Source organism: Podarcis erhardii (genome assembly GCF_964252035.2).
Source record: "Podarcis erhardii genome assembly, chromosome: 13".
Lineage (NCBI taxonomy): Eukaryota > Metazoa > Chordata > Lepidosauria > Squamata > Lacertidae > Podarcis > Podarcis erhardii.
The window spans coordinates 3,964,679-3,980,237 of NC_138502.1; the positions used below are offsets into that span (position 1 = coordinate 3,964,679).

Sequence of the window (15,559 nt, forward strand, 5' to 3'; positions counted from 1 at the left end):
GTGTGTGTGTGTGTGTGTGTGTCTGTCTGCCTGCATTCCTACATTATCCAGGAGAGGTGGAGGCCAGCCCCGGCCGCTGAAAGGGGGTGGAGATGGATGGGGAAGCCTATAAAGGATGCGAGATAATTTGTTGAGCCAAGCAGCCAGGCAGGAGCGTCTCTGCTCGGAACAGCGTTGCAAGAGTTAGAGATCCGCAGCCTGAGATGATGGGCCTGGACACTCGCTCGCAGAAAGCCGTGTCGGGGTCCCTGGAACACGAGAGTGGGGCGGGGGTCTCCCCGCTGCCGCCCCCTCCCTACGGCGGGGAAGGGGCCTTGGAGCTGCGGGGGTCTCTGGACTGTTGGGCGTGTGCCGTGCTGGTCACAGTCCAGAACCTGCTGGTCGGGGGCCTCAACGTCCTCTTCGTGGGGGTCATATTTGGGCTGATCCTGCTCCCGGCCGGGGTGCTGCTGGGGTTCGGGTTCCTGTGCCATTCCAAGGTAGGTGGTCCTCGTTTTACTGCGGCACTCCTCCCTCCCACCCATATCTCACAGAATCAGGACCAGGCAGATGAGCGGGGAGCTGTGGGTCAGAAGTGAGAATGGTGGGAGGACTGAACTGGGGTGTAAACTATGTAAACTCTCCAAAACGCTCTTCAAAATAATAGCCTGACCTTTTGACGCTTTGGGGGTGAGAGAATGAGGCGTTGTGTAGTAGATGTGGGGGCATTTTTTGCCAGTGTGGACGGAGATGCCTTTCTCGGGGCTCAATTTGGGTTGTAATTTATTCCAGAGCGTATTTTTCAATGGGCAAGCCCAGCTGTTGAGCATTGGGTGGCAGCGGCAGGGGGGAACGGGACTTATGCACTCTGCACAAGCTCAGAGGTACTCTTCCTCACACACATCCAAAACAACCCCCAACCGGGCCTAGGGGAGAGAGACTTCCAGGCCAGATATGTAATCATTTGGCCCGTTTGTTCTCAATTCCACCCCAAACTTAAAAGTTTCGGAGCATGGGCTTAATAGCAAAGGATTGTAGTTTTCCGCAGTGTTTCCAGCTCCTGGGCTTGTGAAATCCTGGCAAAATGTTCTCGGCGTGACCTCGGGCGGAAAAAGCAACACTTTTTGCATCTCCAAAGCGGGTTTGCCGCATCCTGAATACTCTTTCCTTCCCTCCTCCCTGCAGTAGGAATTGTGCTAAAACTGAACAGGGCTTGACCTTCTTTATCCTGGCTAAGAATTATTTTTCAAGAAAGGCTCCACCCAAATGCTGATAGACCCACTGCCCACTGTCCTCAACTAGCTGGAGCTGATGGGAGGTAGAGCCCAGCAGTCGGGGGGGCTCCAGGTCCCCCCAATTCTGCTCTTCCTGCTTCCAGAGTTGGCGGTCAACTCCTCTCCCCCCATTTGCTTCAGTTCTCTTCCCCGACTTGCCACTGGCCCAAAGTCTGTTGGTAAACTTCTTTCCTTACTCTAGATTGTGTGTTGCTGCAGGGACCCATTTTACAGATCGGGAATACTGAGGCTCGGGGGGAGAGGTGACTTGCCAGCAGTCATAGGCACAAGCCCCTCATTGCCGCATCTCAGATGCCGCCCTGAGCCCAGAGCCGCATCTCAGATGCCGCCCTGAGCCCAGTCTCGGCTGGGGAGGACAGGCTACAAATAAAAGTATTATTATTATTATTATTATTAATAATGGAGCTCAGTGGGCCAGAGTGGCCAAGCTGAATTTAGGAACCGGTCTCTTATGGGGCAGAGATTCCCTCTTCCACTTCCAACCATCCTTGCTGGGTGTCCATATTTTTACATTTGTAAGGCCTTGCTGGCATCTTTTCTAGATTTCAGGAAGGGGAATAAAAAGGCCTGGAATTTAGGCTGCCTTTCCAGAGGCAGGGACCAGGCTTCCTTCACCCGCCCCAGTACTGGCCTGGCAGATACAGGAGCTCTGGGGTGGTCTTCCCTAAGGGAGCATTGAAGGCGGCGGGAGGGGGGGCAACACTGGAATGCTTTCAGATTAAGCCTCTCGTGGTGGGCTTTGGGAGATTGCAGAGGGATATCCTCTTTCCAGTCTCCTGGAACGTGTCATGTGGCTCTGCTCATTTGCAGCTTTGCAGGATTTTTTTAGATTTTGCCCTGGAGAAATGGCCTTTTTGCCCAAGATATGTGTGGCGCATCTGAGATGCGGCAATGCACGCTCCTTGCTCACAACACACACAAACATTAAGGTGTCTCATAGTCCCCGAAGCCGCCCTAGTTCCCTTGAGGCAGAAGGTCCAACAAAGACTTCTCCCTTGGGGGAAATTAAAATTAAAATTAAAAATTAAAATTAAAAAACTTAATTTGCTGGGCGCACACTGTGCATTTAGAACACATTGCTATTATTTATTAAATTTGCTTAGTCGCTTTATCTTGCAACCCAAAGGGACTGACAACAAAACAGAGAATCCTACACACACACACACACACACACACACACACACACGGTTCCTGGGAACTCTAGTTTCCTAAGGGTGCTGGAAATTGAAGTTCTGTGAGAGGTAAAGTACAGTTCCCAGGATTATTTGGATGGCGACAGCGGGCTAATAGTGTGTTGGCAGCCTGATAACCCACCTGCCCAAAGCACTTGCCTTGCCCCCCCCCCCCAGTGGCAGAGCCAGCCCTACCTCAAATCGGGTGGCCTGCCCAAGCTGAACCCGAGCAGGCGGGTGGGTGGGGGCTGTGCTGGTTCTTGAGTGCCTGTAACACCAGCACAACAACCATCTCAGGCTGACCACCGCAGAGGAGGCTGGCTTCGTGCTCCCAGACTTTGGTAATCCACGTTCAGCAAAAGGAGGTGGTTTCAGAGTGGGACTGTACCACTGGCGCTGGCAAGGGGGGCCATGTGCCAGCTTAAAACATGGGCAGGCAAACTAAGGCCCAGGGGCCGGATCTGGCCCAATCGCCTTCTAAATCCAGCCCACGGACGATCCAGGAATCAGTGTGTTTTTACATGAGTAGAGTATGTCCTTTTATTTAAAATGCATCTCTGGGTTATTTGTGGGGCATAGGAATTCGTTCGTTATTATTTTTTTCCAAAATATAGTCTGGCCCCCCACAAGGTCTGAGGGGCAGTAGACCGGCCCCCTGCTGAAAAAGTTTGCTGACTCCTGGCTTAAAAGTTCCTTCATGGGGGGGACGGGACTCAATTAAAACTACCCCCTATTAAAAACATCTAGCACCTCGGTGTAAAATGTATCTCAGCCAGCCATGCTTAGCTCGTTTTCGGCTTGCAAAGCGTTTTTATAAATTTGATTGCTCTGCTTGTCCCCTGAGATGGTACAGCCCAGCCACTGCCACCTCGGGACTCTACCACCTCGCTCTGCTGCCCACCTCGGCCGGGAGGTGCTTGCATGGCCAAACTGGCCCACACAGGGAGCCGAGTGTGACCAGGAGAGCAATCTAACCCTGCAGCTGGTGCAATATTTCAGGTATGGCAGCTTGTAAACATGGGCGGTGGTGGGTGAGCTCAACAATCACACAGACACACACCCCAAAATAAAAGAAGCGATCAATAGGGAGGGAGGATTCAGTGGGGCTCTGGGTCCAGACTTCCCGCTCTGTTTGCCATGACAAAAACCAGATGCCAGGGTCAGGGCCTTTGATAACCTTGTGGGGGCCGAGATGCACATTCCAGGCATGGATGTGTGGGTCTCCGTCACCCACTCTGAAATTTGCGGAGGAGCTGGTTGTTCAGAAAGAAACCAGCTCCCTTTCCCTCGTCTCTGCCCCCTCGCCATCCTCCTCCAGGCTTCTCGGGCATCCGGTTGGCCACCGTGAGATCAGGACGCTGGACGAGACGGGCCTTTGGCCTGATCCTGCAAACGTGGGCAGCGTGGGTTGGCGTGAACAGTGGCCCTCCCAGCCTGCTCATGCAGGGTCTTCGTTTTATGACGCCCCTTTCACCACATTCCTCCAGCCTCATCTGGCTTTTATGGCCAGATTGGGGGGGGGTGCCCCCTTTTACTTGTACCAAAGCATCCTTGGTTGGCAACTGATCTGTGTTATGGAGCTTTGTGACCATGAAGGAACTGCCTTCATCAAGCATGTCTACACACTGGACCGCAGGACGGAGAGAATGCTCTTGTTTTCAGGTCCTGTCGAAGTTTTGCCACAAGCATCCGGTCAGCCGCTGTGAGAACAGGCTGCTGACCCATAGCTGTCAAGTTACAGATTTGAAAATAAGGGACCAGCAGCCTCGAAAATAAGGGACCAGCAGCTAAAATAAGGGATTTTGCTATTGTAAAGAGTTACATGCATTGGTGGGATTGACAGATGCTGTCAATCCGGCATGAGGTGGTTGCGGCACCGCCGCGGCCGCTGAAGCGCCGTCCTTCTGCGTCCCTCCCCATCCCCTCCTCTTCCTCCTCCCTCAGGCTGCCTCCTCAGCTGCCACCACCACTGCCACCTCCGGGCTCGCGGGCGGCGTGGGCAAGAGTCTCTCTCCCCCCCCCCCAGGCGGGGAAGGGCTGATGGAACTCCTCGCGCCAGGACAACGGCGCCAGTACGCGCTCTCGCGTGTGCGGAGGAGGACCCCGAGCCGCTGCGTCCCTCCTGAGCCAGGCGAGCATGAAACCCGGGAAATTTAAGGGACATCATCAATAAGGGACAGCAGCGGGACATGGCGCTGGGATAAGGGAGTTTCCTGCCAAATAAGGGACGGTTGACAGCTATGTGCTGACCAGATGGGCCGCAGGCACGATTCAGCAAGCTTCTTCTGATGGCCTCTGACCCCTAACATGGCTTTCTCTCCCTCTCTCCCTGCAGTTCTTACACAGCCAGGAGCCCTACTGCACGGCCCACCTGAACGACGCCTCCTCCGTGGCTCTCCTGGTGGTGGGCTTCACCCTCCTGGTGCCCCTCCTGGTCTTGGCGCTGGCTGCCTATTGCCGCCTGGCCCGCAGGCTCCAGCTGGGCTACTGCCTCGTCCCCTACAGCAAGGCCGTCTACAAGAACCTGCCCGCGTCCCATTACCACAGCTCCGGGTGCTGCTGCAGCCAGGATTTCGAGCCAGTGGAGAAAGTCTGGGTTTGAGGGGGGGGGCGGTTTGGTACCGGGAGTGGGTGGGGTGGGGTGGGTGGGGAGGGCACAGAACACCAGCGGCAAGATCCGGACGCACAAGCTTGAGGGAATGCACTTGTCTCAGCCTGGCAGCAAAAGTGGGGTACGTCGCCGCAGTGAGATGTGCAATGGGGCGTCAGGCTCTCACCGAGCACAGGACTGTTGCAAAGGGAGAGGCGCAAAATCCCATCAGAGGCAAGGCTGTCGTTCCTGCATTGCAGTGGGATGTAGGGATAGGGGTCCCTTTCCAACGCTGTGGTTCTGTGATTCTAAGGGAAACAGCCAATTTCAGCATCAGTCCCAGTGTCTAGCCTTCATCAGAACATAAGCAGAACTCTGCAGGTGGATCAGGCCCAAGGAAGTCCATCTCGTTCTCACAGCGGCCACCCAGATGCCTGTGAGAAGCCAGGAAGCAGGAGGTGAGCCCAACGGCAGCCGTTTCCCCGCTTGCCTCCAAAGAATGGGAACGACCCTGCACAGAAAAACTGCAGGAAGAACCTTTGGCTCATAAGGAAAGATGGACGCAGACCCTCGTTTCCCAGCGGCTTCCAGTATTAAAAGCCCTAAACACACCTGCAGAGAATTTGTAACATGGTTCATCTCTCCAGCTGCTGACGAGGAAAAACTGACAATTCACCCTGGAGGTGAAGGGCTTTGCGACGGTGTGTTAGGGTGGAGTGGGGGTCCTCAGTTTCTATTCTCCCCTCAGCTGCCCTTCAGTTCACACAAACAGGGCTGCTGGAGAGTTGAAGGCCCATTGCAGAGTTTCCTACAGAGTGGGAAGAGCTCCACAAGCAAAACTTTGCATTTAAAAAAATAAGGAATTAGCCCTTTCTATATATGAAAGGGTTCTCCTGCACAAAGGGGTGGGCGGGAAGAGGCAAGAATAGCTCTAGCAAGTAGTTTCATTAACCCATGGAACTCTCTGCTACCTGGGACATGTTTGCCTTTGGATTTCTGTGGTTGGACAAACGGGTGAAGATGGAAGCCTGTATTTGTTCCCGGGGATAATTTCTGCAGCAGTATCAGGATACGAGTTCCAGAAAGGTTAGCGGTCCTACTGCCCTCTTCCTCGCACCCACACTAAGCCGCAGCCACCTTGAGCTCTTGCCAAGTTACATATAAGCACGCTGTTCAAGCGACACATTTATCGCGGGCGGGAATTATTCGGGCGAAACTCATTTGTACGGTTTTGTCAATATGCAGACTACAACTTTGATACGAAGCTTTGAGTGGTTGCGTTTCTTATTATGGCTGGGGTGGGCTCTAATTTTCCTTGAACTTGGGGCTGGGGACAAATTCACTGTGTGGAGGGGTAGTCAACTCGTAGAAAAGGACTTGTTCTGAAGGAGCTCGGGATATGGCCATATTCCCCCCCCCCCATCTAACCAGGCTCATGCTGTAGATTTAGATAAGGATATTAATTGCAGCTGAACTTCCTTGATGGCTAAATCTACATTCGTGGTTTCAGACATGGGGTTGTCAATTACAGTATTTTTCGCTCCATAAGGCGCACCGGACCATAAGGCACACCTAGTTTTTAGGGGGGAAATCAAGAAAAAAAAATCTTACTCCCCCGCCCCCCCGGCCCCTCTCGCTCTCACCGACCCCTCTCGCTCTCCAGGCTTCAGTGAAAGCAACGCGTAGCCTCCGGAGCGCAGATGGAACGCTCCCTCTGCGCTTTGGAGGCTTAGCGTTGCTATTGCTGAAGCCAAGGAGCCTGCATTTGCTCCATAGGACGCACACACATTTCCCCTTAATTTTTGGAGGGGGAAAAGTGTGTCCCATAGAGCGAAAAATACTGGAAAGGACGAGCAGTTTGCACGAGCCGTTTTTCTTTCGGGGAAGTCACACCCAGTACGCAAGGTGTAGGAAGAGACACTTGAACCGTATCACGGCAGAAATGGACCTTTGCATCACGCTCGCATTTGCAGCGCCTTAAGCCACAGGCTTAGCCAAGTGCCGTTTTGCCAACAGAGCGGGAGAGAAACACCAGCCCCGTTCCCCTGCTTGCCCACTTTTTTTCTTCTGGCAAGTTGCGAATTGAAATGAGAGAACACAGGCATCTTGGGGGACTTTTTAGTTTAGAGAAAAGATTGCCCCCACAACCTAGATGGCTTTGAAAGAGGATTGGGCAAATTCTTACACTGTTCCATGTCTTTTCTTCTTCGGCAACCCCTCGTAGCCGAGTAAGATTGTCTTCCATAAACACGGTTTTAACAATGAGTCCGTAAGTGACTGTGGAGGCCAATTCTGAATCCACACATTCTTCCACAGTGGGGACATTGGTTTCCAGGCGGGAGTTGATAATGGTGTGGATTTGCCAAGCGTGCCTTCCTCTTAGCACGTTTCTCCCTTGCGTCCTGAGTTCGAGTGTCTTCAAAGCCCATGACAGCTTTGGTAAAGGCTGTTCTCCAACTGGAGCGTTCACAGGCCAGTGTTTCCCAGTTGTCAGTGTTTATACTACATTTTTTTTAGATTTGCCTTCAGACAGTCTTTAAACCTCTTTTGTTGACCACCAGCATTACGCTTTCCATTTTTAAGTTCGGAATAGAGTACAGTGGTGCCTCGCAAGATGAAATTAATCCGTTCCGTGAGGCTCTTCGTATAGCGGTTTTTTCGTCTTGCAAAGCAAGCCCATTGACAGCTTAGCGGATTAAAGCTATTAGCAGTTTAGCGGCTTTTAGCGATCAGCTGTTAAGCGGCTTATCAGCGGATCAGCTGATAAGCGGCTTAGCGGCTTAGGGAAAGGGAGGAAAAAGGGGGGGAAACCCGCAGGAACTCGCAAGACATTTCGTCTTGCGAAGCAAGTCCATAGTGAAATTCATTTTGCGAAGCGCCTCCAAAACGGAAAACCCTTTCGTCTAGCGGGTTTTCCGTCTTGCGAGGCGTTCGTCTTGCGGGGCACCACTGTACAGTGGTTCCTCAGGTTAAGAACTTAATTCATTCCAGAGATCTGTTCTTAACCTGAAACTGTTCTTAACCTGAGGTACCACTTTAGCTAATGGGGCCGCCGCCACAAAATTTCTGTTCTCATCCTGAAGCAAAGTTCTTAACCCAAGGTACTATTTCTAGGTTAGTGGAGTCTGTAACCTGAAGCGTCTGTAACCCAAGGTACCACTGTAGCTGCTTTGGAAGACGATAATCAGGCATCCGCACAACACGACCAGTCCAACGAAGTTGATGTTGAAGAATTGTTGCTTCAACACTGGTGATCTTTGCTTCTTCCAGTACACTGATATTAGTTCGCCTGTCTTCCCGAACGATGTGTAAAATTTTTCGGAGACACCGCTGATGGAATCATTCGAGGAGTTGGAGATGGTGGTCCAATATAAGTGGTCCAAGGTTGGTAGTACAATAGGTTTGTAAACAAGCATTTTGGTTTCCCTGCAAATGTCCTGGTCCTAAAACATTGCACTTCAGTCAGGAGAAAGCCGACTCCGTCCAAAAACACCACTCTGTACCTAGCTTTGAACGGTGAGCTTTGGTGACAACAACCCCACCTCCCTAAAAATACCCAAGGTAAATCTTGGAAGCCTGAAATCTACCCACCCTTTTCCTCCATCACTGCTAATAATCACAAGACTTGTCTATTGTAGAGTTCCTGTTCCCATCACCAACTCTAATTCCTGGCCATGCAGGCTCAGCCTGGTGGGATTTTGGAGTCCAGCAACACCTGGAAGAAACCAGGTCCCCATTCCTGCTTTATTTATTTATTGCATTTAGGGGAAGAGCTGTTAGGGGTACTTCTGGTAGGGACATGTCCAGCTCCTTCTTGGGTGGTCTGTCCACCTCTGGTCCCCACCCTGAACTCAGCTCTCACCTGTGGCTCCTAGAAGCTGTCAGCATGCAACAGCGGCCACACCCTGTGAACGGCTTCCACTGGCCGACTAAACCAGGTGAGGGGAGCTGATGGGTCTCAAACCCTCAGGGAGTTATGGACTGCATGTGAAGGCAGGCTCTGGTGGCTTCTGCACCTGCTGTAGAGGGAAGTGAGGAGCAGATGGGGCTCATCTAGGAGAAGGAAAACTCTGATCCTAAATCTACGCTGCCTGTGGGATGGCAGCTGGATGATGCCTTGTGCCCAAGCTTGCGCCCAAGGAAGTCCGTTCAGTGCTGTTGGTGAAGCAGTTTCATTTCACCCCTGCAGGTGCACTCCATTCTCTCCCAAGGCAGACGGGTGCCAATGTTTACATTTGCATCAGGTCACCTAGGCCATTTCAGCAGGGATGGAGTAACCGGTGGCACTCGGGATATTATTGAGACTCCATACACTTCGAGCCAGCAAGGCCAACAGTCAGGAAGGATGGGTGTTGCAATCCTCACAAGATCCCTAGCTTCCTTCCATACAGAATGAAAGTTGAAATTGGGCTTTCCCACTCATGCCTGTTTTAACCCACGAGCATCCATTCCGTGGAATTGAGACCAGGGTGGTGGACTTTGAATTATGGTAACCTGGGTTCAGCTGAGATGGTCCCTCTGGGACAATTGTTTCCCCCCCAGCCTCCATGAAATGACATTAATTGCAACTTATTGACGGATAATGGCTGCAAAAAGTGTTTGCTCGCTGAAAAGGCTGAACTGCAGCAGCTGCAGGAACACAGGCACACGCCTAGGACAGTGTAACCTTGGTGACGAACACCTTATTCTCTGCCGAAGCACCTGTGCCGCGAGACAGAAAATCCAACAAGTGAAGCTTTCCCTGGGAGGGAAGGGAAACTGCCCTGGCTGAACTTCGGCCTGTTGTGCAGATACCAGAGGGACATAGACAACCTGTGAAAAGGTTATCCCTCTTGCCGTGGGGCTGGAGAGGGGAATATCCTGTTCCCGAACAGGATAAGGAAGAGTGGAGTCAGTCCCGGGCGCCAAGAGTCTCTTATGGAAACTCTGCGTTCTGGGGAGGAAGGAACCTCGGATAAGATAACGCGGCTGCTGGCGTGTACAAGCTCCCCATTGTGATGTGGGAGCAAAGAGGAGCCAAAGAAGACAAGACCCCGGTCTATCTATAGATACCGTTTCCTGCACTGCTTTGCAGCTGATGGAACAGCCGCACGGGTCAGCTTGGGAGCAAATCCTGCTGCTTCTTCCCAGGGAACTGGTGGCAAAGCCTTTCCCTATTAAAAAATGTCAGCCGCTGAGATCAAGATGGCACCTTTTCAGATCCAGCTGGTAAATTAAACGCCCCTGTTGCCAGCAGGGCAGCAGAATGGGTTCTGCAGTGCAGAATGCAATCTTGAGGGCTGGACTCTACCTGCAGTGATGGCGCCATTCCTGTTTCCAGCCCTTGTGGTTTGAAAGAATATTGGCGGCGTGTGGGGTGGGGAATATAAGATAAATTTTCAGAAGCTGAAGGCAGAGTTCAGTTGCCAAGGGCTAGTGGATTCAGTGCTCTACCGCCCTGGCGTCCTCATCTAACAAAGGCAGAATCTTGCAAATAAGTCATGCAAGTTACAAAAGGTATTTTTTTCTTGTTCAGGTGGTGTTTTTAAAACCAACAACAACAAAGAAATAAGCGGAGCTGCTATTATTCTACAGCTCTCTTGAAAATGAGCTTATAGCAGCTGAAATGCATTTTTCCTAGGGACTTCTTTGTAAAATTTAATGTTATATTTGTTGCCATTTTGGGGTGGGCTTTGCTGGTGAATTCTGTGCTTTTGCTTTCAAAGGAAAAGAGGTGCTGGTGAAACCCCAGATCTAGGCAGCTGCAGAGACACTGCATGTAAGCTGGTGTTTTTAGCTGTATTTTGAAATCTCATTGGAGCCTCTGCTAGCTCTCCATATTGAGATGAAAATATGTGATGGGTATCTGTTCCTGTGCTGTTTGGCTCTCTCCCCCTGCTCCCCCACTGCAAATCAGAGAACTGTAGAGTTCGAAGAGACCTTCTGCAATGCAGGAATCTCAACTAAAGCATCTGAACTTGCCAGCCAGCTGATACCGGGGACCTTAGGGGGAGGGTAATAAATAAATTCACCATCATCATCATCAGTGGGGATGACCAAACAGAACTCCCCAGGATTCAGCAGGCACAGAGGTAGCAGCCAAGGTCTGCCCGTGGCCCACACAAGGTCCAGGCGTTACAAGAAAACAAACCCACAATAATTCAGAACAGCAATGGGATTCTTTTCCAGATTTAACCAACATTTGACAAATGCAAACATTAAGTCCACCCCTTTTTCAAGTCCTGGGGTTGGGGGGTTGGGGGTGTCCTGTTTCACAGTGCATGCACTGGTCCAGTCCAGCTTTGCCAGGAAAGCTTCATTCCCTAGGGAAAACCGGGGTTTAGCCGGGAAGGGAGGAGAAACGGTTCTTGCCCTGCAGCAAACGGGGGCCTGTGTCCCTTCCCCGCATCAAACCCCCCCCCCCCCAGTTCAGTCAAACGTTGGAGGCCTGCTGCCCTCTGGCGGTGCATCAGAGGTACTGCAAGGAGGCCAGGCTCTCCAGCTCCACCTCGATGGAGACAATGTGATGTCCTGGAACCATGGCCAGACCCAAGACTCTGGGCTCTCCGGCGGAGAAGGAGTCTGCAGAGCAAAGGAGGGAGAGGGTGAGAAGGAGGGTCCTATCTGCTCCTAATCCAGCCTTGGGCCCTCCAGAGGCTTGGGGCTACAGCTCGCAAGGTCTGGCTGGCACCGATGGGAGTTGTAGTTCCAAACGCCTGGAGGGCCCCAGGTTGGCAAAGGCTGTCCTCATCTCCCGGGCACTTAAAGGCTCCCTCCAAAGAACACAGGGGCGTCCGTCCCCCAGGCACATGCACATGCCCCTCTCCTCTTCAAGGTAAAGGTACCCCTGACTGATAGGTCCAGCCGCAGACGACTCTGGGGTTGCGGCGCTCATCTCACTTTACTGGCCGAGGGAGCTGATGTTTGTCCGCAGACAGTTTTTCCGGGTCATGTGGCCAGCATAACTAAGCCACTTCTGGCAAACCAGAGCAGCGCACGGAAACGCCGTTTACCTTCCCGCCGGAGCGGTACCTATTTATCCCTCTTCAAGAAGCCCCCTTGAAATTCTGTCTCACCAGGAGAGCTGCTAAGCCCCACCAACCCTCTCTTGCCCCCAACCTAATTCTTTGCTATTATTACAGTGGTACCTCGGGTTAAGTACTTAATTCATTCCGGAGGTCCGTTCTTAAGCTGAAACTGTTCTTAACCTGAAGCACCACTTTAGCTAATGGCGCCTCCTGCTGCTGCTGTGCCGCAGCACGATTTCTGTTCTTATCCTGAATCAAAGTTCTTAACCTGAAGCACTATTTCTGGGTTAGTGGAGTCTGTAACCTGAAGTGTATGTAACCTGAAGCGTATGTAACCCGAGGTACCACTGTACTTAAATCTTTTTCTCTGTTTCACTCCGCTATTGCATCAGTTTTTCCTCAATAGCCACAATCAGCTTACAAGCAAAAAACACGTGGAAAGCATTAAACAGGAAATGAATAAAGAAAGAAAGATGGTGGGACAATGGTGGAGACTCCAGGTGAGAACTAACCTGTGGGCTTGAGGTACTCCTGGGCGGAGCCGAGGATCACGTTGCAGTCTCTGTCGGTGCACAGGAAGCAGCCCACCAGGGTCCGCCCGTCCGTCATTCGGATGCGCATGCTCTTGTTGAGAAGATTCTCCAGCTTCCGGCGGGCATGCAGGTATGGCGTGTCAGCTTTTTCCTCACCAGAGTCCTGGCAGAAACATTCAAAGGGTTAGTCTTCACAGGCCTGAGGGATCTTTCCATAATACTTCATAGGAAGAAATGCACTACTAGGGTATCTTTCCCTCCCACTCCCTGGTCCTGCTTTTTCACTTTCCAGAGAGAGACCAAGCCTAATGAGGATTTAGTCCTCATGGTGGCATATGGGCAATGCTTGGGGAAGTCTCTCTTGGGCAGGCTCTAGAATGCAAATTTGTGGTGGTGGTGTTTTAATATCTCAGGATCTGTTCATGCCCCGTGGTGGGGGTTCATTTACACAGGGCTTTTAAATTTGCTATAAGAGGGCCTTCTCAGTGGCTGCTTCCAGATTTTGGAGCTCCCTTCCTAGAGAGGCTGAACCAGCTCCCTCTTCGCTATGTGAAGATTGTTTTATTCCAACAGGCTTTTTGGGAACTGTTTTTAAGGAAAGTGCTTTTAATAGTGCTGTGCTGTTTTTACTATCTGAATTTTAATGAACTTTTAAAATATTGTCTTGATTCTATTATAGTTTAATTACTTTTAAAATACTGTCGTTGTTTCTAGCTTTTCATATTTTATCCTTGTGGTCTTAATTTTTGTAAGCTTCCTTGAGTCCAGGTCTGGGAGAGAAAGCTGGATTATTATTATTATTATTATTATTATTATTATTATTATTATTATTATTATTATATTACCATTTCCTTCTTCTCCCCTTACATCACTGACAGTCAAGTATTTTCCCAATTACCTAGAATGGTAACTCAGCTGAGAAGTGATAGAGGAGGTGTTAGAATTTTCATGAAACAGGTGTCATGTTCACTCCTGTGAACAACACACAAGTTGCTTATTTTATATGCCAACACCCTACAAAACACACACACAGCAATTTATGTAGCGCCTTAACCTGTTTGCTCTATCTAGTGTTTGATGGAGATGGTTCTTTCGTGGATTAGTTGCCAACCAATAATATTTTATTATAAGTTCCTTTCACTATTCACAGTCAATAGGATTCATTACAGAGTAGAAAAGAAGGCATCTTCTCAAAATCGAACCATAAAAGATTTACAAAACAGTTGAAAGGGTACTGATGAAAACCAAAAAAGGGTACACTCCAGAACAGGAAAACTCTGCGTGAGCAGCCGGCAGGGCCAATGTTCAAGCCAACAAAGGCTACCCACATTCATAGAATCATAGAATCCTAGAGTTGGAAGAGACCACAAGGGCCATCAAGTCCAACCCCCTGCCAAGCAGGAAACACCATCAGAGCACTCCTGACATATGGTTGTCAAGCCTCTGCTTAAAGACCTCCAAAGAAGGAGACTCCACCACACTCCTTGGCAGCAAATTCCACTGTCAAACAGCTCTTACTGTCAGGAAGTTCTTCCTAATGTTTAGGTGGAATCTTCTTTCTTGTAGTTTTGAACCACTGCTCCGTGTCCACTTCTCTGGAGCAGCAGAAAACAACCTTTCTCCCTCCTCTATGTGACATCCTTTTATATATTTGAACATGGCTATCATATCACCCCTTAACCTCCTCTTCTCCAGGCTAAACATGCCCAGCTCCCTTAGCCGTTCCTCATAAGGCATCGTTCATAAGAGCATAAGGAGAAAATGCTGGATCAGGCCAGTGGCCCACCTAGTCCAGCATCCTGTTCTCAACCAGGAGCCCCAGAGGGAAATCAGGAAGCAAGATTTGAGCACAAGAGCCACTCATAATAAATACATGTTATCCTTCCACCCCGACCCACCCTGTAGGTAACCAGTGGCCTCTCCCCTCACTTTACTTTTTATTTATTTGTTACAATTTTAACCCTGCCTTTCCTCCAAAGGGGGCACATATGCTGCTGCTCCTGCCTGACCCACTCTTCATTTAATACCCACAAGAGCCTTGCGAGGTAGGGCGGGCCGAGAGGCAGTGCCTGACCTGCAAGGTGGACCTTGAGCTGCATGGGGGGGGGGGGGAAATGTGGCATAAAATTGCAATGAAATACATACATCAATGGGGACGCAGGTGGCGCTGTGGGTTAAACCACAGAGCCTAGGAACTTGCTGATCAGAAGGTTGGCGGTTCGAATCCCCGCGACGGGGTGAGCTCCCGTTGCTCGGTCCCTGCTCCTGCCAACCTAGCAGTTCGAAAGCACACCAGTGCAAGTAGATAAATAGGTACCGCTCCGGCGGGAAGGTAAACGGCGTTTCCGGGCGCTGCTCTGGTTCGCCAGAAGCGGCTTAGTCCTGCTGGCCACATGACCCGGAAGCTGTATGCCGGCTCCCTCGGCCAGTAAAGCGAGATGAGCACCGCAACCTCAGAGTTGTCCGTGACTGGACCTAATGGTCAGGGGTCCCTTTACCTTTACATACATAAATAAGGCCACCTAGTGAGGGGGCATTTGAACCCTGGTCCCTCCCATCTCCTATCGCCCCCCCCAACAAAAAGACTTAACCACACCATACTAGGCCCTTCCAGCCTAAATTTGTTTTTGGGGGGTGTCTTATTATACCCCCACTCCCAATTATTCCCATTTCCCATCCAATGTACTTACCTTCTCTACCCCCAGGGTACCTCCTTCTCCTCCCCTATTTGAGCACCCCACCCCATTATGTCCTCCCCCTTTCTCATATCTGTAGGCCTCCCCCCTGGGCTCCTCACCCCAGGACTGGGACTGTTTCCGCAGCCATTCTCCTCTCCCCTCTGCTGCTGCTGCAACGAATCTGGAAGAGCAGTGGCCGCCATCTTGACCCTCCCGCCGGCAAGAGGGACTACAGCTCCCAGCAGGCCGCTCGGCTTCCCCGCCCTTCGGTTCCCAGCAGGCTCTGCGCGCGCTCCCTCCGCCTT

At 51.1% G+C, this 15,559-nt stretch overlaps 2 protein-coding genes and 1 long non-coding RNA gene across 3 annotated transcripts in view; 1 reads left to right on the top strand and 2 right to left on the bottom strand.

Moving 5' to 3' along the window:
• LOC309326855 overlaps positions 1 to 15,559 on the bottom strand; it is a 185,557-nt gene that overhangs the window by 86,727 nt on the left and 83,271 nt on the right. The gene's annotated exons all lie outside the window — the stretch shown is intronic.
• Positions 3 to 5,074, top strand: TMEM88 (transmembrane protein 88). The gene is made up of 2 exons (XM_081836457.1): positions 3 to 479; positions 4,782 to 5,074. Exons 1-2 carry the CDS (start codon positions 204 to 206, stop codon positions 5,046 to 5,048), a joined length of 543 nt encoding a protein of 180 aa, XP_081692583.1. The 5' UTR covers positions 3 to 203; the 3' UTR covers positions 5,049 to 5,074.
• NAA38 (N-alpha-acetyltransferase 38, NatC auxiliary subunit) lies at positions 11,176 to 15,528 on the bottom strand. Its single transcript, XM_081835861.1, has 3 exons — positions 15,374 to 15,528; positions 12,556 to 12,739; positions 11,176 to 11,597 (listed from the first exon to the last, which is right to left on the bottom strand). Exons 1-3 carry the CDS (start codon positions 15,455 to 15,457, stop codon positions 11,485 to 11,487), a joined length of 381 nt encoding a protein of 126 aa, XP_081691987.1. The 5' UTR covers positions 15,458 to 15,528; the 3' UTR covers positions 11,176 to 11,484.

Coding starts and splice junctions, on each gene's coding strand:
- TMEM88 (XM_081836457.1), top strand. CDS start 204: ATGATGGGCCTGGACACTCGCTCGCAGAAAGCCGTGTCGGGGTCCCTG. Junction 480..4,781: donor GGTTCCTGTGCCATTCCAAG/GTAGGTGGTCCT, acceptor CTCTCCCTGCAG/TTCTTACACAGCCAGGAGCC.
- NAA38 (XM_081835861.1), bottom strand. CDS start 15,457: ATGGCGGCCACTGCTCTTCCAGATTCGTTGCAGCAGCAGCAGAGGGGA. Junction 12,740..15,373: donor GAAACAGTCCCAGTCCTGGG/GTGAGGAGCCCA, acceptor TGTTTCTGCCAG/GACTCTGGTGAGGAAAAAGC. Junction 11,598..12,555: donor GGAGTACCTCAAGCCCACAG/GTTAGTTCTCAC, acceptor TTTGCTCTGCAG/ACTCCTTCTCCGCCGGAGAG.